Consider the following 25,120-nt stretch of genomic DNA (forward strand, 5'->3'; position numbering starts at 1 on the left):
CACTGAAGCAGTGCGCTAGCAGAGCCACATCTTTGGAGCGGTACAGGAGCGGGGTGTTTACCGCTCCTATACCGCTCCTTCCCATTGAAATCAATGGGAAACCGCGGTAATACCGCCCACAATGCGCCTCTACAGAGGCGCATTGTGGGAAGTATTGACCCTTTTTCGTCCGCTAGCGGGGAGTTAAAACCGCACCGCTAGCGGCCGGATATCGCAGTAAATACGACGGTATAGCAGCACTAAAAATCACGCCGCTATACCATCGCCGTACCTCCACTGCCCCATGTGAAAGGGGCCTAAGAGGCAAAGGCTGGCTCAGCCTACCAGGCTCCACCTGTAACTAAAATATCACTATTGAGTGGACTGGCCCTTTTACTACTGAATGACTAATTTTCTTTTGTATCGTTCATTATGTAATAATTTGCTATTTTATCTCCACTTCAAAGGGCTGTTATTTTTTCTCCTCATAGAACTTCACAACTGGTGGCATCTGAAGGAGTAAAAGTCTGTGCAGTAATTCTCATGAATTGAAATTTACATATAAACTTCTGTCAGTTCATGTAATCATTTTTTTAGCACAATAAAAACATAAGTTTGGCAACATTGTATACAAATACTGCATGCCCTGTGCTTTTGTGAATTGGCCCCTTCATTGCTATATGTCATATTTGCTGATATCTGCGCTATAAACACCTGAAAAACGTCTCTTATTTCTTGATCTGAACTTTGCTAGTTTGCTTTGATGAGACAAGGGACCAGTAAAGACGCTTTTCCAATTTGCCTAATTGTTGCCTAGAGCAAACAGTTAAAAAGAGGGGATGTTTCCCATATTATACTGTCCATGTTCAACCTTTCACCTCTGGATCCCTTTTGACAGGTAGCCAGGATTTCCATATCTCCAATCTCCCTAACAATACAACCTCCTCCCTACTCCAAAATAAAGACAGTTTATTTTCTCTTGCCTTTGAAAACCTAATTAGGAGCAGATCAAATGATAGGGATCAACTATTCACCTTCTCACCTCAGACCTCCTACTGTACTGGATTATCTTCTTGGGACTGCACTGTCACTGGAAGCACAGACAGAAAATACACTACGGGACAATCTACACTGATGTGCGTTGTGCTGCATCAAAAAAGGAATTCAAATAAAAATCCCATTTATTATTACGAAGCTTGTTGCCTCTTATGAAGCTTGTTGCCTCTTACGAAGCTTGTTGCCTCTTACGAAGCTTGTTGCCTCTTAGGCCCCGTACACACGACCGAGGAACTCGACGTGCCAAACACATCAAGTTCCTCGGCGAGTTCAGTGTGGAAGCCGCCGAGGAGCTCGGCGGGCCGACTTTCCTCATTGAACAACGAGGAAATAGAGAACATGTTTTCTTTTCGGCCCGACGAGTTCCTCGACGGGTTCCTCGCTGAAAAGTGTACACACGACCGAGTTTCTCGGCAGAATCCAGCTCCGACCGAGTTTCTGGCTGAATTCTGCCGAGAAACTCGGTCGTGTGTACGGGGCCTGACGAAGCTTGTTGCCTCTTATGAAGCTTGTTGCCTCTTACGAAGCTTGTTGCCTCTTATGAAGCTTGTTGCCTCTTACGAAGCTTGTTGCCTCTTATGAAGCTTGTTGCCTCTTATGAAGCTTGTTGCCTCTTATGAAGCTTGTTGCCTCTTATATTTTCATTTGTCCAAAGAAATCACATAATTCCCTCCCATGAAGCTATTACTTTCTTCCATTGGGGGAGCAGGGAGATACTTCCCTGCCAGGAGAACACAATGGCCCGGATTCACAGACACTTACGCCGACGTATCTACAGATACGCCGCGTAAGGGCACGGATGCGCCGTCGTATCTATGAGCCTGAGTCTGCAAGCAAGATACGCCTGAAATTTGGCTTCATACGACCAACGTAAGTTTCCTACGCCGTCGTATCTTGGGCGCATATTTACGCTGGCCGCAAGGGGCGCTTCCATTGATTTACGCGCCGAATATGTAAATGACTGAGATACGCGTATTCACCAACGTACTTGCGGCTGTCGCTGTAATATACACCGTTTACGTAAGTTATTCCACCTAAAGGAGGTGCATCCCATGCAAAGGTATGGACGACGGAACAGCCGTCGAATTTTACGTAGTTTACGTAGGACTACCTGAATAGGGCTGGGCGTAGCTTACGTCACGTCGTAGGCAGTGATTCGACGTATCTTATGGAGTATTTTAGACGTGATTCTGAGCATGCGCACTGGGATGCGTCCACGGTACGGCGCATGCGCCGTTCGTTCGGACCATCATTTGCATGGGGTCACTGTTCATTTAAATGAATCACGCCCACCGTCCACCTACTTTAAATTAGGCGGGCTTACGCCGAATAATTTACGTTATGTTGGCGCAACATAGGGAGCGAGTGCTTTGTGAATACTGTTCTTGCCTCTCTATGTTACATCGACGTAGCGCATATGAGATGCGCTACGCCGGCAGAAAGATGCGTGGCTCTACGAGAATCTGGCCCAATGATTGTTGCTAGCGGCTCTAGCCACTGTCAATAATTGCATGCTAGAAATCTGGCATGCTGCTTGTAACCAAGTTGATCAATGGCTCAACGTAGGTACAATCAGCCTTCCCATAGATGGTTTGAATCTCAGCCAGTTCAGCAGAGACCGGCTGAGATTCGAACCATCTATGACCGACTTAACTTTGCAAAGTGATTGTACACTTTCATCATCCAAGTTTAAAGTGATCATAACTTCACCTTACCTTAAAAAAAGCACGCATTCTCTACTCCTTTAGTAAATCAAACCCTTTGTAAATAAATGGTATCACATGTTGGCACTTTTTTTTACTGTATGTGCTGATAACTATTAAAGTGAAAAACATTGGCTCGTTTTTAACCACTGTGCAAACGGCAATGCGCTTATGCACTTATTCCCTCTTCTGCCACATAAAACGAACGGATTTTCTGTTGGAAAAAAATCGTATGGTTTTTCTGACAAAATTCCGCTCAAGGCTTGCATACACACGGTCACACCAAATTCCGACCATCAAGAACGTGGTGATGTACAACACTACGACGAGCCGAGAAAAATTAAGTTCAATGCTTCCGAGCATGCATGTTTTTTTTACCATCGGAAATTCCATACAGACAAACAGATTTTCCAATAGGAATTTTTTCTCTCGGAAAAATAGAGAACATGTTCTCTATCTAAGTTTCCGATAGAAAAAGTCCAATGGGGTATACACACAGTCCTAATATCCGATGAAAAGCTCCCATCAGACTTTTTTCCATTGGAAATTCCGACCGTGTGTACAGGGCATTAGGGTGGATTTGAAGGTAGGACATTACATTTAGGCCTCATTCACAAAGGCTGCAAGAGGGTAGTAAAAAAATGCAGTTGATTCACGTTTTTACTACCCCTAAAAGGCCCTCCTAAAAGTGAACATAGTGGCATTTCAGGTCCATTCAAAATGCTTTGCAGCACAGCAATTTAAACTCGCCATGTCACATTTGGCAAGCATTCAACTGCCCAAACATGCCATTTAAGGCTTCATTTAGACGTGCATTTGGGGGTCAGCAAAAATGTGTGTTTGAGCTGTGTTTTGTCCGCCCGCCAGCCGCCTCCCCCTTAGGCTGCAAAAGGCAGCTGACGGGAGTGTTTACATACCACAGTCGCAATACTTCACTTCACACCTGCAGCAAAGTTTACCCGACATTTAGCTAATGGCAGTGGGGGGCAAGCCCGCCAAACGCTACACATTCAAACAAAAAAGGGAAGCGTGCAAACGCCCCCGCAACTGTGTGCACTGCATCCAGTTACAGCGTACTTGTTGGCAAAAATAGGGCTAAAATCACCTCCTGAACACCACTCAACCACCTCTAAAAAGTGACCCACCCTGTGAAAGAAGCCTAAGGCCTTGTACACACGATAGGTTAAACAGAGGACAACGGTCTGATGGACCATTTTCATCGGTCAAAACTGATCGTGTGTGCGCACCATAGGTTATTTATCCATAGGTTAAAAAAAAGCAATCTTGTTTTAAATTTAACCGATGGGAAAAAAAACGATCGTTAGTAGGCACAACCATCAGTTAAAAATCCACGCATGCTCAGAATCAAGTCGACGCATGCTTGGAAGCATTGAACTTCATTTTTTTCAGCACGTTGTTGTGTTTTACGTCACCACGTTCTGACACGATAATTTTTTTAACCAATGGTGTGTAGGCGCGACGCACCATCAGTCAGCTTCATCCGTTAACCGATGACAACAGTCCATCAGACCGTTCTCATCGGATGGACTGATCGTGTGGACGAGGCTTTACAGCATTTCACTTATATAGTTCAGTGTGTACAAAGCTTATATGTTCCAACAAATCAGTTTAACCACTTCCCTACCGGCCCATAGTAAAATGACGTCCACAAAGAACTTCTGCCGTTCAGAGTGGACGTCATATGACGTCCTGGGCTTTCCGGGTGGATATCTGAATGATGCCTGCAGCTAAGAGGCATCATTCAGATATCCTTCTAAACTGCCGGCGATTCTGCACAACGTAAGAACGATCATAGCGGCGGTTCCGCCGCTAGATCGTTCTTACAGGCGGCGGGAGGGGACATCCCCCCCCTCCCGCCGCCATCCGGTGCTTCTCCGGGCTCTCCCGTGCCATCGGGGGCCCGGAGAACGAATCGTCCGGCGCTCGCAGGAAGCATAGAGATGACTGGTGACCAGATGGTCACCAGTCATCTCTATGACCGTCGGAGGACCCGGGCGCGATGTGATGACGTCACGCCCGGGTCCCCGTAAGTAAACAAAGCCGCGATTGCGGCTGCTAAGCAACCACAAGCATGAGATCGGTGAATTTTTTTTCACCGATTTCATGCTTTCCAGCCTGGAGGAGAGATGTGGGGTCTTATTGACCCCGCATCTCTCCATAAAGAGTACCTGTCACACACATTCCTATTACAAGGGATGTTTACATTCCTTGTAATAGGAATAAAAGTGATCAAAAAAAAATAAAAATTAAAAAAAAAAGTGTAAAAAAAGAAATAAATATATAAAAAAAAAAAGAAATAAAAATGTATTTTTTTAACGCCCCTGTCCCCGGTAGCTTGCGCGCAGAAGCGAACGCACACGCAAGTCCCGCCGACATATCTAAACGCCGTTTAAACCACATATGTGAGGTATCGCCGCGTGCGTTAGAGTGCCAGCAACAATTCTAGCACTAGATCTCCTCTGTAAATCTAAACTGGTAACCTGTAAAAAATTTCAAATCGTTGCCTATGGAGATTTTTAAGTACCGAAGTTTGGCGCCATTCCATGAGTGTGCGCAATTTTAAAGCGTGACATGTTAGGTATCTATTTACTCGGTGTAACATCATATTTCATATTTTACAGAAAAATTGGGCTAACTTTACTGTTTTTAAATTTTTTTAATTCATGAAACAATTTTTTTCCCAAAAAAAGGCGTTTGAAAAATTATTGCGCAAATACCGTGCAAGATAAAAGGTTTCAATGACCGTCGTTTTATTCCCTAGGGTGTCTGCTAAAAAAACATATATAATGTTTGGGGGTTCTGCGTAATTTTCTAGCAAAAAAATTATGATTTGTACATGTAGGAGAGAAGTGCCAGAATAGGCCTGGTATGGAAGTGTGTATAACTGCCCGGTATGGAAGAGGTTAAACAGTGTATATAGTTATCTATTGTGTAACAAATGACAATAATTTGTATTTTTACATTAATTATGCATGTTTTAATTGCATGCAAATTATAAGAGGTCTATTGAGGAATGCAGAGGCATTTAGTCGGCTGTAAGAGATCTAACAGTCATTTGGTAGAATGAAACATAATAATTTAAAAAGTTCAAAAGCGTACCCTAGGAGAGTACAAAAAAAAACCATAGCAGCAGATCATGGAAGGGTGAGTGATGCACTGCCTGTATGATGTACAAAGACAAGTATCAACTGCATACAGGGGACTGTCACTCCTCGCCTATCACACAATATATCGATGACGAACGCAAATTTCGCATCTTCTGGGAAGGTGACAGGTATACATAAATAATATTTGTTCGCACACTGGGAGTTATTTTTCAAAGCAATGGACTGGGGTGAGGACAATCCCCCTCCCACACTATCTATTTAGAGAGACAGTAAGGTGGGCATCTCTAGCTCAATTATTCAGCATGTCCCCACCCCTGCTATTAGCACTGGGACAAGTGACATGGGAAGGAGCCTGAGCCCAGAACGTATCGATTAACCTCGGGCTGTGACACCGCAGCCCTTTATAACTAGTCTATTCAGACTCCGAGCGGATATTGGCCAGCAGCAGGGGGACAAGGTGTGAACAGCGGGGTGATACTTAGAAACAAAAACTTTTCATGACTTTTGTGAATTAGTAAACCGTCCCGTCAGGAAATGTTTTCTTCTGACTCTTCTGGGGGCAGACTGTGAGAAGATCTGATGTAACTAGAGAAACACTTTACCCAGCAGAGTGCCCTGGATGTGCCCAACTTAAACATGTGACTTAACTGAAATTTATTCAGTTGACTGACATTTGTGTATGTCCAGCCAAAACTTTTTGTTTTGTTCCTTGATAGAGCAAGAAAGCAATAGAACCCCAGTCAGAGATTACTGCTACTAGACAGAGTTACCATCATTTATTTTCACAGTGACAGCAACAAAGATAATAATAAAAATAATAATAATAATATATATATATTTTTATAACACATTTAAAGCGTAACTGGGTGATCTGTGTACACTGCAAGTATTACAAGATTTATGCCTTTTGTACCTTTTTGTGCCTTTTTCCTGCCTGAAGAAATCCCTCTGTGTTTCTCTGTGCCTCTGTGTAAAATGGATCTAATGGGAGTGGGTTCATAATTATCTATCAGCTGTGCAGCTGCAGAGCACTAATGAGGAAAGCTGCGTGGCCTGCATCCCTTAAGATGTGTTCCTATTGGGAGTATCTCTCCAAAAATAAAAATTTTGTTGCAGGGGATGCCTGAAATCTGACTTGTATCTTAGGCAGACTTCTAGGAAAATTGGTGAGCCAATCACACAAGCAGGAAATTATATTTCTGGGGTGTGTCCAGTACACATTCTGTGTACAAAACAACTCCAGGTAGCCATATTGGATTGCATTTTTAGAAAATGACAGCGGCCGCAGATTGAAAACGAAAGGTAATTTTTAATAACATTCAATTACAATATATGGGTTATATTATTTTTCTTTATTTGCTATTTTTTACCCAATGAAAGGGGAGTTACCCTTTAAGATACTATTGCAAAGCACTTTATAAAGGAAACCAAAACAAATGAAACACAACAACAAAGAAACAGCAAGGCAAAGTCTTATCTTAGGCCTCGTACACACGACCGAGTTTCTCGGCAAAAACCAGCAAGAAACTTGCTGGGAGATATTTTTTGCCGAGGAAACCGGTCGTGTGTACATTTTCGTCGAGGAAACTGTCGAGAAACTCGACGAGCCAAAAAGAAAGCATGTTCTCTATTTCCTTGACGGGAATGGAGAAAATTAGCTTGTCGAGTTAATCGACGGCTTCACAAGGAACTCGACGAGCAAAACGATGTGTTTCGCCCGTCGAGTTTCTCGACCGTGTGTACGAGGCCTAAGGAAGAGTTTAAAGAGGTTGTAAACCTTCCTGTTTTTTCACCTTAATGGATCCTATGCATTAAGAAAAAACATCCGATGATTACAGGCCCCTCCAGCCCCCCCTTTTACTTACCTGAACCCTCAAAAGCCCCGCGTCGAGAACGCGCTCGATCTCGGCCCGGTCTTCCCGACTCTTGATTTGATAGATTGATAGCAGCGCAGCTATTGGCTCCCGGTGCTGTCAATCAAATCCAATGACGCGGGCGCGGGGGGGCAGGGCCGAGTCTGGAATTCGTGTCTATGGATGCAATTGTAGGACTCGGGAGCGCACCCGCAAGGTAACCCCCTTGGGAAAGCGCTTCCCAGAAGGGGTTATCTGAGGCGGAGAGACTCCGAGGGACCCCAGAAGATGGAGTTCGGAGCCACTCTGTGCAAAACGAGCTGCACAGTGGAGGTAAGTATGACATGTTTGCTAATTAAAACAAAAAAAAACTTTAATACCCCTTTAAATTGATTTTAAAGTTTGTTTTTGTTGTTTTTTTAGCAATAACAAACATGTTATACTTACTGGTTTTGCACAGAGCAGCCCCAATACTCCAATTCTAGGGTCCCTCACCGGTGCTTCTGGCTCTTCGCCTTCCCTGTGTGCCATCATAGGAAGCCGCTTCCAATGGTGGCAAACATGCGGGCTCGATCCTGAGCTGCACTGTGTGTGTCCATTGACACACACAGTGTTGCTCAGCACCACTTCTCATGCCCTTGTCCCTGCATTTGCCAGTGGCTCCTGCTGCTCTCACTGAGTCTAGTGAGGAGAGAAAGAATGCAGTGCACACAGGGTGCTCTTAGGCACGGCACTGGATCGAGATTGGGCTCAGGTAAGTATTTGGAGAGACTGAGGGGTCCTGACAATAGAAGGTTTTTTACCTTAATGCAGAGAATGCATTAGGGTAAAAAAAAACTTCAGCCTTTACAACCACTTTAATTGAGGTGACTGATGTTCTTGGAAAGATGATTCCAGAGTTGTGAGGTATAAGAGGAGAGGGCCCTGTCCCACCTAGAGTGCAGACTGGTGTAAGGGACACACAGAGGACAGGTATTAGAGGAGGGATGATTACGAGGGAGAAGTAGGGGGATACAAGTTCAGATAACGGGGTGCCAAGCTATGCAGAGCTGTATGGAAATATTTTTTTCTGTAGTAAAGCAGGTGTCGAGTAGAACCCCTGTGGGCTTTTACTTGCAGTTGCTGATTTTCCCTTTACTTCCTATCTTGGGAAATGGTTGAAGCCTTGACACGTACACACGATCGGTTCATCCGATGAAAACGGACCGATGGATTTTTTCATCAGATATCCGATGAAGCTGTCTTTCATCAGTCTTGCCTACACACCATCAATTAAAAATTCCGATCGTGTCCAACGCGGTGACGTAAAACACAACGACGTGCAGAGAAAAATGAAGTTCAATGCTTCCGAGCATGCGTCGACTTGATTCTGAGCATGCATGGATTTTTGACCGATGGATTTCCCCACAGACAATCATTTTTTTCTCTCGGTTTTTTAACCATCAGAAGATTTTAAAACAGGTTCTATTTTTTTTCACCGATGGGAAAAAAACGATGGGGCCCACACACGATCGGTTCGTCTGATGAAAACGGTCCATCGGACCGTTTTCATCAGACAGACCGATCGTGTGTACAGGGCATAAAAGTTTAATGGGCTACAACGGAGTACTCTCATATATATACAACTATGGCCCGGATTCACAAAGGAGTTACGACGGCGTATCTCCAGATACGCCGTCGTAACTCCGAATGCGGGCCGTCGCGACTTGGCGCCTGATTCATAGAATCAGATACGCCTCACAGTTGCCTAGATACGAGCGGCGTAAGTCTCCTACGCCGTCGTATCTTAGGGTGCATATTTACGCTGGCCGCTAGGTGGCGCTTCCGTAGATTTCCGCATAGAATATGCAAATTAGCTAGATACGCCGATTCACGAACGTACGTGCGCCCGGCGTATCAAGATACGCCGTTTAGGTAAGACATACGCCGGCGTAAAGTTACCCCTCATAAAGCAGGGGTAAGTCATGTTAGGTATAGACGTCGGAAACGTACGAACAGCGTCGTATTTAACGTTGTTTGCGTAAGTCGTCCGTGAATGGGGCTGGGCGTAGGTTACGTTCACGTCGACTAAGCATTGAGCGGGCGCAATTTACTTTGAAAATTCGACGTGATACTGAGCATGCGCGTCATTTACGTGGGGTCATGATTAGTTTACATAAAACACGCCCACCTCTTCCTCAGTTGATTTAGGCGCGCTTACGCCGGCACATTTACGCTACGCCGCCGTAACTTAGGACGCAAGTGCTTTGTGAATACTGCACTTGCCTCTCTAAGTTGCGGCGGCGTAGCATAAATACGATACGCTACGCCCGCTTAAAGTTACGCCGCCCTACGTGAATCTGGGCCTTAAAGTGGATTCAAACCCAATCACATATAAGACTTAATGTAATTTCGAAACTTTTCAAACTATTCAGTCATTTTAAATGTTCAGTTTTCATTAAAAGTCTACCTGATGATCCTGTCATGAAGGTCCTAGTTCAGGCGTTTTCTGGTATAGGGTGATCGGTGTCTTCCAAATCTGCACCTGCCTTGTCATCCTGTTTCCCCCATGTACCCACTGTTGGAAAAAAAAAATATTAAAAAAGGTAAAATCAGTATGGCAACATTTCTATGATACACAGTGCTTTAAAAAACAAATGTTGTCTAGAAATGAATGCTTAGATCTACTTAACCTGAGTTCATTGAGTACCATGGTACATCAAGCACTTCTGTATTGTGGATTACATCTGTACGTCACTAGACTGCTACAGAGCACAGGGTTCTCTATGCCCTTCCTGTTCCCCATTGAGACACTGCGTTCCCCTAGACACACTTGGAGGATGACATCCTTTGGTTTGAGGTTTGTCTTTTGCGTCATGTATATTGTTATAGAATGAGCTAATACAGTATAGGCAATGTAGAAACTTTATGTTCACAGCTCAACAAGAGGAAGGCAAGATATATTTATTAGGGCTGTGTAAATTAACTATTTATTCATCGATTAATCTTAAAAAGATTTTGATCGATCAAAATTGTTTTGATCGATCAAAATTATTTTGATTGGTACTCACCTCTCCGCCGGCTTCCGGGCCTTCAGGGAGTTCCGTCGGAGATCCGGTGACCTCACGGACACCGGCGGGGCTTGCCGTGTCCATCTGAAGGGCTCCTTTGCTGTGCCTTCATATCTGCATGCCGGCGGGACCTTACTATCTGCCACACGCAAGGGCTGTTACACTTCCCTCTATCACTTCCCTCTATCAACCTGGAATTCTACAGCCATCCACTGGGAGTTGTCATAGTTCCCTTCACGAGACATCTACATGCCGACAGACTGATGTTAACCCCTCCTCATCTGTATTCAGCAGTGGTATCGTTGTACACATTTTTATACCAGTATCATACTTAGCTACATGTTTTTATGACTGCTTTTGCTACCGTTTGGTATTAATCGCACCATTTTTACAGTTTATGTAGCTACATTAATTTTATATCCAGTGCAATATTTATTTTGTTACCTACTTGAAGACTATAAAAGTTTTAATGCTATTCCCTTAGAGCGCTGCCTTTGTGTGTTTTTTGTATCCTGCTATCCATTTTTCCAGTGGTTGTTAGCTGCACTGGGAATCAGCCTGCAAGGAGATCAGCTAAAAGTAGTTGGATCTGTATGTGCGTTATAATTAATCGAAATTAGTTGATTAATCGATTAAAAAAACAAACGATTAATCGAACACAAAAATTTTAATCAGTAACAGCCCTAATATTTATGTTTCTTCAACTGCAGTGAGTATTCTGACCCCTCTCAACATCCCAAAACAATATTCCCCCCATACACCATTTGCCACCAATGTCCAAAAGTGACCAGAACAGGGAAACTAAATAAGAAAAAAATATCCCAGAAAACTGAAGACCAAGCAGAAAAGGTGTATTACACCATGTGATTGTGATTCTGAATGGTGGTACACTAAATCAGCCTTTTTCAAGCAGAGTGCCAAGGCACCCTGAGGTGCTTTCAGATTTATTTAGGGGTGCCATGATAAAATTCAGAAAAATTGACCAAAAATTGTATATAAGCCAGTGGGTGGTTAAAGCCTGCTTTTAAGCTACACAAAGCCACAGATTATCATTTTGTGCCATTACAACTTTCTAGCTGCCCGCGTCCCAACAACCATTGACGTTATCGGTTAATAAGGAGGACGTCAGGTGCCTGCACAGCATCCTGGTTTGGCCCTCTCCATCAGTACTGGAGACACATTGGCTGAATGAGGGAGAAGAGAAACACGAGAACACTAGTCACTACCAGTGTGCAAAAGTGTGTTTGTTTTGGAAGAATAAATCGCTGGGTGCCCTATGTGTGTGGAGGCTGCTGTGATATGTAAAACTATTATTTTAGTTTTTTACATTTATATAATGAGGTGCTTTGAGATTGTGCAGAGTTTTAAAGGGTGCATTGACTGTAAAAAGGTTGAGAAACATTGCTATAGATCAGGGGTGTCAAACTCAATTTCATTGTGGGCATCAGCATTATGATTGCCCTCAAAAGGGACAGTTGTTTTTTTGTAAGATTAGATGTCCAGGGCATCCCCTCCCCTTTACATTAGATGTAAAGAGCCACCCCACCATCAGAAGTTGAGTCCCCCACTCTACCTTACATTACAGTGCACCCCCCTTTTCTTATGCTGCTGCTGGGAAGAAGCTGGATGCATTGCTTGAAAGCAGAAAGTAAGTGTCTGGAGGAGGACCAGAGGAGGGCTGGAGCTCTCCTGCAGCTGCGAGGGCCAAATGAAATGGATTGGAGCACCAGATTCGGCCCGCGGGCCTTGTGTTTGACACCTCTGCTCTAGATCATGAACCCTCTGATGTACATAGGGCACATTCAAAAACGTATGTTGTCTATAGAAAAATACTGAGATATGCAACTTTGGCCTTTTGCTGAGCATATACATTACAATCTGATTGTATCATTCTAAATCTACCAACAACTCCGCAGTGCAAGAGCTTTCTTGACAGAACACACACTTATTGGATTGGTTATGTAGGTCCGTACATTAAATAGATTGGGATTGTAACCAGGAGAGCTAATAGAAGGGGACAATACAATGCAGGTCGTCGATTTATCGAGCAAAATTCCCTATTTCCTCTATAATATGAGCTGTAATAATAATAATCCTCCATGGAAAGGGATGTGTTGGGCCAGCAGATAATACCCATCATGATCATTGTAGGTGTGTGGTCATCACATGGGAAGGGAAGACATGATTTATTGGGATGTGAATATTCTGCCTGGAATCGAAATGATATCTATTTATATAAAACATAATACATTGTACTTCAGAGAAATACAGTACAAGGCGTCCATAGGAAGACCTTCTTCTGACCATGATGGTCCACTTGTGTAAATTCTTCCCATACCTGTCCTTTAACATGAATTCAGATAACATCAGAGCTAAGTCAAACCTCCTTATCCACATACTTTATCTGGGCCAGTGTTAAACCAGAAGACAGACAAGTCAGTAATGGCGGCTCCATGTTTGTTATGACAGGTTACCTTTCATTTATTAAACAGTTTAAAGGGCATAATTGGGTAGAAAGTGGTGTGACACGTGGCAGTTTTCAGTTCATATTGGTCTACATGCCACTGAAATAATCAGAGGTCCACCAGTTTAGCTCATGACAGGTCCTTCCTCTGCCACACATCAACCAATTCACCATCTATATCGGCTACATAGGCCGGAGTGTAATGCAGTACAGACATTCAGCTCTCTGGACTTGCTGTTGGCAATTTTCACCACCCTCTGTAGGTTTAGGACGTTGCAGATAGTAAGTGTTCCCCATTAGGGATGAGCTTTGTATTCGAGTCAAACTCATGTTCGACTCGAACATCGTATGTTCGATCGTTAGTCGAAATACGAACAAAACGGGTCGTTCGCGCCAAATTCAAGTTACGTTTCACAGACCATAATTCACTGTGGCATCGCTGGCTGAGTATTGGCCAAGCATGCACTATGACCCGCGTGCTTGGCCAATCACAGCTTGCAAAAAACGGAGAGCCATAATTGGCCAAAGCCAGGGTGGCTTTGGCCAATTATGGCTGAGGGGTTTTAGTACACGCCCCACACTATAAAAGGCCGCCTGCAGGTCGGCCTTGTGTAGTGTGTTGTGGTGGTTAAAGCGGAGGTTCACCCGCACATGACACTTTTTCCCCTTAACTTCATGCTCGTTTTGTCTAGGGGAATCGGCTAGTTGTTTTAAAATATGATCTGTACTTACCGTTTACGAGATGCATCTTCTCCGCCGCTTCCGGGTATGGGCTGCGGGACTGGGCGTTCCTATTTTGATTGACAGTCTTCCGAGAGGCTTCCGACGGTCGCATCCATCGCGTCACGATTTTCCGAAAGAAGCCGAACGTCGGTGCGCAGGCGCAGTATAGAGCCGCACCGACGTTCGGCTTCTTTCGGCTACTAGTGACGCAATGGATGCGACCGTCGGAAGCCTCTCGGAAGACTGTCAATCAAGAAGGAACGCCCGCTCCCGAAGACCCATACCCAGAAGCGACGGAGAAGATGCATCTCGAAAACGGTAAGTACAGCTCATATTTTGAAACAACGATCCCCCGTTGTTCCGATATCGCCGTCCCGTTCTCCGGTCCCGGTCTCTTCCACTTCCTGCGGGTCGGTGACTCACAGTGCGCTCAGCCTATCAGCGGCCGCGACGGGACATTGCTGCGGCCGCTGATAGGCTGAGCGCACTGTGAGTCACCGACCCGCAGGAAGTGGAACAGACCGGGACCGGAGAACGGGACGGCGATATCGGAACAACGGGGGATCGTAGGCAGGTAAGTGAAAGTTCATTTTGTATAGTTTTACAGCCCGGGCACAGCGGGGGTTAAAAGTTTTAGCTTGGAGAACTCCTTTAATGTTGCAGTGTGTAGAGGATATATATACATCCCAGGTGTTGTACATATATTTATACACTGTATAGTTTAGCTAGATCAGTTGTTCCTAATTTAGTTTGCACCTAAAGCTACTTGGTGTGTACTGGCCGTGTGCTCTGTAGTTTGCACCTAAAGATTCAGGAGCAGTGATTTTAATGATGAAAACGTCAGGAGTCCTGGAAAAAACTACCGTTTTTAAAACTTTTTTTTCTATTGATACATGTTCCCTCGGGCAAGACCCGGGTTCTCAAAGACGTTTTCACAGTCATACTATAGACACCCAGCAGGTACAATATTTAAAGGAATTTTTCATTTATTTTTTTATTTATTTAAGCATCATTAAAATCGCTGCTCCTGAAAAAACTACAGTTTTTAAAACTTTTTTTCCATTGATACATGTTCCCTGGGGCAAGACCCGGGTTCTCAAAGACGTTCTACGATAATAACTTGCATATTAGGCTTTAAAATTAGCACTTTTGAATTCGAACGTTTGAGTCCCATAGACGTCAATGGGGTTCTAAATGTTTGCGCGAACGTTTGGTCCGTTCGAAGGTTCTGGTGCGAACCAAAAGGGGGGTGTTCGGCTCATCCCTATTCCCCATGTATTAGAAGTAATCCCTATCTATCCTGTTATATTTTGGGATCACCTGTGACCCCCACCCCCCTTCACCGGCACCTTTTTAGACTTTTCCTGTGCTGATCCTGCAGAGAGTCATTTACAAGCACTTGATCTCTCCCTGTTGCCCAATTCTTCTCATTATTTATTGGCCTTCAAATTGTTTCTAGGCCTTTGACGTCCAATTTACAAGTTTGGCCACTGTTTTGTCCTTTCTTTTGTCAAGCAGAAAGAATCCGTGTTGGGGAAGCTTTGAAAAGCCAAACATGAGAGGCAGCCTATGAAAGGGGAGAGGGCTGGGGGCTTTTGATTCTTACTGGAGAGTCAATAGTTACTTTACATAATTGCAGGAGAGAGTTTCAAAGCCACAATCACAGGGACCCCCCCTCTCTGCTAGGAGTCTATTGGAGCTTTCAGGCCTGTATAAAGCAGGATGAATACACTCAGGCAGAAAGATGGAGCTTTTCATGTTTTGCAAGTTGCAGATTGCTGTGTCCAGATGGGGAAAAGGACACAAACCCCCTTTGTTACCCCTAAGGGTGGGGGGGGATGTTCTACCCCCTCCCTACACAGGACACTTCCCCAGCATTTGGCAATGGCAGGACTTGAGCGAGCAAACAGAATAAGGAGCCATAAATACATAGGGAAAGGAGGGGACTGGGAGCCCTGTACCTCCCTACAAGGAATGGGGACAAAAGCATTGAGTGTCTGGGTTGATCTATATGGTCTGTGCTCAGGGAAATCGGATGGCTGTTAATGAGTTGGGAATGAGCTTTTATTATCTAAATGGGGAATCGGCCCCCATGGGACCCCTCCACCACCAAAAACTATACACCATCAACTAGACATAGAAGCCATCAGAATCAGATTGGTGAGCAGGAATAGACAGGTAGAAATCACCCCCTGACAGCGGCACAGATTACTACCGCGTGATAACGTGCGATAACGTCCTCTGCTCTCTAGTGCATAGTCCATCTGCTGGGACTGGCTGCAAACTGCTTATAGACAAGACAGCATCCTTCTCCTGCAGCTTCATGTCACATAGATCACATCATATCCCACATTCTCCAGGCTGGGCGCTCAATATTCCCAGTCTCCCTAACAGGAGGTAGACTCCTTTTTTGTTCTAAAAAAAACAATGCAGTGTACTATATAATGCCCACAGCACCTGCTGCCTGTCACTGGACTGACACCAAGGTCAAACATATAATATCTATTGACATTAATATATAATTATACTTAACATGGACACATTACTGAAGGTAGGGTGACCCTTCTCTCATCAGACTGGAAGGTTAAGTACAAGGAAATCAACTACACAAGTATCCTTCATTTCATATATTTATATACTGTATGTGTGTATGGAGATAGATAGATAGATAGATAGATAGATAGATAGATAGATAGATAGATAGATAGATAGATAGATAGATAGATAGATAGATAGATAGATAGATAGATAGATTTATTAAGATGCAGAGATAGATAGATAGATAAATAGATAGATAGATAGATAGATAGATAGATAGATAGATAGATAGATAGATAGATAGATAGATAGATAGATAGATAGATAGATAGATAGATAGAAAGAAAAAGATAGGCAGATAGATAGATTAATTTGGAGATATATTTATTAGGATCTAAATATGTAAATAGATAAATACATACGTAAAGGTAATAGGTAAATACATAAATACATACATACATAATAGTAGCTATAGAGTACATAGATAGATAGATAGATAGATAGATAGATAGATAGATAGATAGATAGATAGATAGATAGATAGATAGATAGATAGATAGATAGATAGATAGATTAAGACGGAGATAGAGAGAGAAATATAGAAAGATAGATAGATAGATAGATAGATAGATAGATAGATAGATAGATAGATAGATAGATAGATAGATAGATAGATAGATAGATAGATAGATAGATAGATAGATTTATTAAGATGGAGAGATAGATAGATAGACAGATAGATTTGTAAAGATAGAGAAAGAAAAAGATAGGCAGATAGATAGATTAATTTAGAGATATATTTATTAGGATGTAATTATGTAAATAGATAAATACATATGTAAAGGTAATAGGTAAATACATAAATACATACATACATAATAGTAGCTATAGAGTACAGAGATAGATAGATAGATAGATAGATAGATAGATAGATAGATAGATAGATAGATAGATAGATAGATAGATAGATAGATAGATAGATAGATAGTGATATACAAATATAGAGATAGACAGATAGATATGCAGCAAGAGAAAAATAGACATATATTTATGTGTTATACATTAAGACAAATAAATATCAATGTAATATAGAATTAAATGTTTCTAAATTAGATTTATTATTATTTGTGTTAATGTATAAATATGACATAAATGACATAAATAATGACATAAATAATTAATGACATAAATATATGTCTATTTTTCTCTTGCTACATATATATATATATATATAATTAACGCCTAAATATATATAAAACGCCTAAATATAAAAATATATTGATATATTGTTCTGGATGTGTAGGTTGTATACACATCACAGCAGTACATAGTACATGTCCATGAAGCCCAAGCTTTTTGTAATTTTAGATGAGCTAATAATCGGCAAACAATTGCAGGGAATTGGGAAGTTTGTAAAGAAAATTTCCTATAACTCAGAGAACAAAAGAAAGTTTATAAAGTCAGATATAGGAAATGAAAAGCGGGTCCATGGGGATCGGTGAATTATTGTGCGCTAATAGAAGGATCTGTGCATGGGGACAATACGATGCAGGTCGCCGGTTTATCGGGCGATGTCCCCTATTTCCTCTATAATATGAGCTGTAATAATAATAATCCTCCATGGACAGGGATGTGTTGGGCCAGCAGATAATACCCATCATGATCATTGTAGGTGTGTGGTCATCACATGGGAAGAGAAGACATGATTTATTGGGATGTGAATATTCTGCCTGGAATAAAAATGATATCTATTTATATAAAAACATAATGACAGTAATATAAATATATGTGAATATATAATAAGGTCCAGCGCAGTGCTGATCGTCCTATTACTAATTCTATAGAAAGCCGATCTGCTCTATTCGCACACACACAGTCGCGATCACAACTAATAAAATAATTGTACACATCATAAAATAATTGTGAAATGTGCCCCGATGTGTGTGTGACCCCTACAAGTCTCTCCTGATCTCCGGACACACATCGGTACATAGAGAACACCATTTCCCGTCTGGGGAACACACATCTCACATGATAGTTGTGGCCCTAGAATGCACCGATGGATGGTCCCCCCATACACACACACACACACACACACACACACACACATATATATATATATGACCCCCCATACACACATATATATATATATATATATATATATATATATATATATATATATATATATATGACCCCACACACACACATATATATATATATATATATATATATATATATATATATATATATATATATATATATATATATATATATATATATATATATATATATATATGACCCCCCATACACACATGTGTATATATATATATGACCCCCCTACACACATGTATATATATATATATATATATATATATATATATATGACCCCCCATACACACATGTATATATATATATGACCCCCCATACACACATGTATATACGGTATATGTATATGACCCCCATACAAACATGTATATATATATTTATATATATATGACAGAATGGATGGTTTTGTTGGAATGGGACACACTGACAGCTGTCACTTGATTGCAGGCAGGGGATGGGGTGATCGGACATGTATGGGGCTCCGGCTGGGGAGGGTGACAGGTCCGGGTCGGCGGATCGGATCTCTCAGCCCTTCACTCTGTCACTCGGCGGAGGGGTGTGTGATGGGTTAGGCTTGTACGCCACGCCTCCTCCGGCCAGGCAGCCAATGGCAGGCGGGGATCGGTGCCTCGTGACCGAGGGAAGGATGTAAAATGTAGCAAAATGTGAATGGGAAATAGGTGAAGAGTTTGTATCCGCAGAAGCCGGGAGAGAGGAGGAGGTGCAGAGCCAGGTGACCCGGGACACAGCAGCAGCACTCAGGGAGAGGAGCACTCTCAGGACTACATCTCCAGGACACAAGCCTCTTCTCCAGCACTCACTCCTGTGATCTCTGGACTCCTATGGGACAATATGATAAACTGATCGCAGCCTGTGCCCAGATCACATCGGTCCGTGTGTGCCCTGATCGGGGTGCCCCCTTCCAGTTCTTCTCCCTAGCACCTCTCTACTTCCAGGCGCTTATATGAGTGCAGCCTTCCAGCCTCCTCTCATGATGATGCAGCGTCCCCTGGGCAGCAGTACAGCCTTCAGTATAGACTCTCTGATAGGAAATCCCCCCCAGCCCAGTCCTGGGCACTTCGTCTACACTGGCTACCCAATGTTCATGCCATACAGGCCTGTGGTCCTGCCACCCCCTCCCCCTCCACCCCCTTCCTTGTCCCAGGCTTCCCATCCCCACCATCAGATCCCCAGCCTGCCCAGCGGATTCTGCTCCAGCCTGGCCCAGGGCATGGCACTCACCTCTACCCTCATGGCCACCCTGCCAGGCAGCTTCTCAGCCCATCACCAAGAGGCGGCCAGGAAGTTTGGAAGTCAGAGCCTCCAAGGAGGGTACGACAAGAGCGATGGGGGCCAATCAGATGGAGAGGACACTGCCAAAACTTATGTCACCAAAGAGGGAACCTTATTGCCTTTTTCTGCTTCAGAAGCCTCTCTAGGTAAGTGGCCGATCTTTGTACGATCTGATCTCTGAGTCTATGTACCCATCATCACCAAAAACAGATCCATTTTACTTCTAGAATGTGTTATTTGCCAACCCTGGTCTGACTAATGAACAAACATATGTTTTAGGATTTGCCGAAATCTGAGCTCATTAATAGCAACACAAACATCAATTAATATAGATTAATTCCTCCAGAGATCGCTCCATCAATGGGAGACTCTCTCCAAATTCTACACTGTATCTTATTGTGGGTCGGATGGGAAAACTAAAAAAAACAATACAATGCAGATTTACTATAGAGAAGAAATCGAAACACAATAAATACTTCCACTTCTAATATATTTATACAACATACACACACCGAGATAGGAGACAATCACATCGTAATATGTAGAATAAAATAGGAAAAGTCGGTCATCTCTGCTTTACTTTATCCAAACAAAGCTTCTCCCATAATATCCCAAATATTCCCTCTGCTCAGGAGATCATATCCCAAATATTCCCAAATATTCCCTCTGCTTAGGAGATCATATCCCAAATATTCCCTCTGCTCAGGAGATCATATCCCAAATATTCCCTCTGCTCAGGAGATCATATCCCAAATATTCCCTCTGCTCAGGAGATCACATCCCAAATATTCCCTCTGCTTAGGAGATCATATCCCAAATATTCCCAAATATTCCCTCTGCTCAGGAGATCATATCCCAAATATTCCCTCTGCTCAGGAGATCATGTCCCAAATATTCCCTCTGCTCAGGAGATCATATCCCAAATATTCCCAAATATTCCCTCTGCTCAGGAGATCATATCCCAAATATTCCCTCTGCTCAGGAGATCATATCCCAAATATTCCCTCTGCTTAGGAGATCACATCCCAAATATTCCCTCTGCTCAGATCATATCCCAAATATTCCCTCTGCTCAGGAGATCATATCCCAAATATTCCCTCTGCTCAGAAGATCACATCCCAAATATTCCCTCTGCTCAGGAGATCACATCCCAAATATTCCCTCTGCTCAGATCATATCCCAAATATTCCCTCTGCTCAGGAGATCACATCCCAAATATTCCCTCTGCTCAGATCATATCCCAAATATTCCCTCTGCTCAGGAGATCATATCCCAAATATTCCCTCTGCTCAGAAGATCACATCCCAAATATTCCCTCTGCTCAGGAGATCATATCCCAAATATTCCCTCTGCTCAGAAGATCACATCCCAAATATTCCCTCTGCTTAGGAGATCACATCCCAAATATTCCCTCTGCTTAGGAGATCATATCCCAAATATTCCCTCTGCTCAGGAGATCAATGAAGGAAAATCAACTCTTCATCTAAAGACAATGTAAATAATCACATAAAAGAGCCGAATATTCCTACACTGATCTCCATTAATGCAGACACAAGCCGGGATCACACTTCTCCCGGGATTGGGGAAATCTATGGGGACTGGGATGTCTAGAACCGAGAATACTCCTCATTTAATCAGACTTTAATCTCATCTCCCCGCTGGCGAGGTCATACACGTACAATCCCGACTTCCCTGCACCGCTATACCTTCATGGTTGGAAAGTCATAGGCAGAGTTCTTACAAGATATTCACTGGGGAAGTTTTCAGTTCTTTATATTCTACAAAGTGGACTACTTCTTCAGGACATAAATATCTATATATGTGTTATATATGAAGAAGTCACACACTTTGTTATATAAATAAAAAATATCTTTAATTATACTTGTATATGTGTAATAATAAGTATATATAGTATCTAATAGATAGATGGATATACTCGTTATTACACATACTCAAATATAGTTTATTTATTTTTTATTAAAAGTATATTTGGATATTTTGATTTAAAGTATATTTTATTTTGATTAAGATGTATATAGAGTATAAGTATAAAAAGTATGTTTTGTTTGTGGAAAGAAACAAAAAAAAGACAGAAGAAAAATCTGCGAGCTATAAATAATGGTGGATGAATAGATAGACATACATACATAATAGTAGATAGTATACGTATATATAAAAAAAAATAATAATAAAAAAAGTATATATTTGTTGGTGTGTGTGCTTATGCGGGAGGTAAGGAAGGAAAGAAAGAAAGAGGATATATAGATAAATAGATACATACACAATAGTTATAAGAGATAGTAAATGTATAACAAAAATACAGATAGATAGATACATAGATGTCTGTGTTTATTTATATATATATATATATATATATATATATATATATATATATATATATATATATATATATATTGTGTCTGTCTGTCTGTATGTATGTGTGTGTGTGTGTGTGTGTGTGTGTATATATATATATATACATACATACATATATGAAATAGAAAGAAAATAGAAGTGATAGATATACATAATAGTTACATAAGAGATACAAAAAAGTATAGATAAATAGAGATATGCATGTGTAGAAATATAGATACAAACATAATAGTTATAAAACATAGTAGAAGTATAAAAATAATAGATATATATGTATGGATATAGATATAGATTAATATATATATATATATATATATATATATATATATATATATATATATATATATATATATATATATATATTAAAAGAAAGAAAGAAAGGAAATAAACAAGTAAGTGAAAAATAACAATAACAAAAATAACAAAAACAAACAAACGTGCTACTTACACACATAATAGGAAATTGGGAATAGAGAGATAGATACAGACATACATAATAGTAGATATAGATAGATAGATAGATAGATAGATAGATAGATAGAAACATACATACATAATAGTAGATATAGAATATAGATAGATACATACATACATACATATATACATAATAGTATATAGAGTATAGATAGATAGATAGTTAGAAACATACATACATAATAGTAGATATAGATAGATAGATAGATAGATAGATAGATAGATAGATAGATAGATAGATAGATAGATAGAAACATGCATACATAATAGTAGATATAGAGTATAGATAGATAGAAACATGCATACATAATAGTAGATATAGAGATAGATAGATAGTTAGAAACATACATACATAATAGTAGATATAGAGGATAGATAGATAGATAGATAGATAGATAGATAGATAGATAGATAGATAGATAGATAGATATAAACATACATAATAGTAGATATAGAGTACAGAGATAGATAGATAGATAGATAGATAGATAGATAGATAGATAGATAGATAGATAGATAGATAGATAGAAACATACATAATAGTAGTTATATAGTACAGAGATATATTTGATATTATTTGTCAGATATGAACACGCAATCCCGCATCACATTTATATTAAATTCCCACCAATATTTAATATAAAATCCTTGGTCAATGTACGTTTAATTTTAACTCGATCCTAAAAAAAATCCCGACTCTTTTGGCAGAGACGATGGTAGAGGTTGGCATAGGTTGGTAGAGGTTGGCATAGGTTGGTAGAGGTAGGTGCCCTCGGTGGTTCTTGCAATGAGCTGACTTTGTGTCTTTTATTGGCCAGGTGTTGTCCGGGGACAAGGGAAGGAAGACCCGGGGAAAGACGATGATGTGAAGGGGAAGGAGGACACCTACCTGATGGACAGTGACCTGGACTACAGTTCCGATGACAACATCTCGTGCCAGACGGCCCACAAGGAGGATGACACCCCGGAGGAGAGCCCCCAGAACCCCAACCCTTCCAGTAACAACACCTCCACCGGGAAGAACCGGAGGAGGAGAACGGCGTTCACCAGCGAGCAGCTCCTGGAACTGGAGAAGGAGTTCCACTGCAAGAAGTACCTGTCCCTCACCGAGCGCTCCCAGATCGCACATGCCCTCAAACTCAGCGAGGTGCAGGTGAAAATCTGGTTCCAGAACCGCAGAGCCAAGTGGAAGAGGGTCAAGGCAGGCAATGCCAACTCCAAAACGGGGGAGCCCTCCAGGAACCCCAAAATCGTGGTGCCCATCCCAGTCCATGTCAGCAGGTTCGCCATCAGGAGCCAACACCAGCAGCTGGAGCAGGGTAGACCCTGAACTCAGAAAGACTGCGATAGACTGCAGGTTTGTGGTTCCCATACACACTGACTATAGACTGAAAGCCAGAAGCTGTACTCTATTTATTATTGTGGCAGGACAGCTGTGTGGACAGAGGGACCCTGTGGCAGGTCTGGACCTTCTGCCAGGCTCTGGGACATTTAGTGGCCTCCAGCCATGATGGGACAAGATTGGGGCCCCTGCCCAACTTATAGGGGACTAAAGTCCCTCCTGGAGAACTGATAGCCCTGCTTTAGCTCTGTGGAGCTTTAAAATTATGTTGTGATTAATTTATTAAGTGTCGCATTATTCTCTTAAGTTATCCTTTTTATTTTTTTTTATTTTATTTTTTTTCAAACAAAACTCAGTCTTGTGAAATCTGAAAATGTCACTAATAAACAAACCCACTCGGCCAGTCTGGAAGATGTGGGGTCATTTGAAAGGGTACATGGCCAGGTCCTGGCTAATCTTCCTTCATCCCCTCTGAGACTCATTTTGTCAAATCTGATCTGTGTGATGAGGACGAGGGGGTCGCCAAATGAGGGTCTGTGTGGGATTTAATAGGGCAGGACATGTGGGGTCTGTTGGACAAGAAATAAATGAATGTACATTTTTTCTTTTTCTTTTGAGACATTATTTAATTGTGGAAGGTTGGAAGTGTCATCTGTGCAGTAAATGTGTCTGTCACCCAGGGGAGGAAGTCCTGACTTCATAATTAGGAGGACATGTTTTCTAGACGCAGGTTTGTGACTTAGGATTTTACTATATATATATATATATAAACTTGTGGGTACATTTTTATATATATATATATATATATATATATATATATATATATATATATATATATATATATATATATAAATAATAATAATAAAAAAATATATATATATATATATATATATACATATATATATTATTTATCCTTGGTTTAAACAGACTTGTAATTTGCTATAAAAAAAAAAATATCCGGCAGATCAGACCCCAGAACAAAGCCTTTGGATGTTGAGGCCTGGGATCTGTCAGGTTATTTGTGGCAATTGTACA

The 25,120-nt window shown here is 41.6% G+C and overlaps 1 protein-coding gene across 1 annotated transcript; it reads left to right on the forward strand.

Annotated features, from left to right (window-relative positions):
• The first annotated feature begins 19,262 nt into the window (after positions 1 to 19,262).
• On the forward strand, positions 19,263 to 24,686 carry GBX2 (gastrulation brain homeobox 2). Its single transcript, XM_040357538.1, has 2 exons — positions 19,263 to 20,039; positions 23,562 to 24,686. Exons 1-2 carry the CDS (start codon positions 19,565 to 19,567, stop codon positions 24,071 to 24,073), a joined length of 987 nt encoding a protein of 328 aa, XP_040213472.1. The 5' UTR covers positions 19,263 to 19,564; the 3' UTR covers positions 24,074 to 24,686.
• Positions 24,687 to 25,120: the final 434 nt, after the last annotated feature.

This window comes from Rana temporaria, chromosome 6 (genome assembly GCF_905171775.1).
Source record: "Rana temporaria chromosome 6, aRanTem1.1, whole genome shotgun sequence".
Lineage (NCBI taxonomy): Eukaryota > Metazoa > Chordata > Amphibia > Anura > Ranidae > Rana > Rana temporaria.

What these genes read in the sequence shown, in the direction of transcription:
- GBX2 (XM_040357538.1), top strand. Translation starts at nt 19,565, where the DNA reads ATGAGTGCAGCCTTCCAGCCTCCTCTCATGATGATGCAGCGTCCCCTG. An exon ending in TGCTTCAGAAGCCTCTCTAG is followed by an intron (nt 20,040 to 23,561) that starts GTAAGTGGCCGA and finishes TTTATTGGCCAG; the next exon opens with GTGTTGTCCGGGGACAAGGG.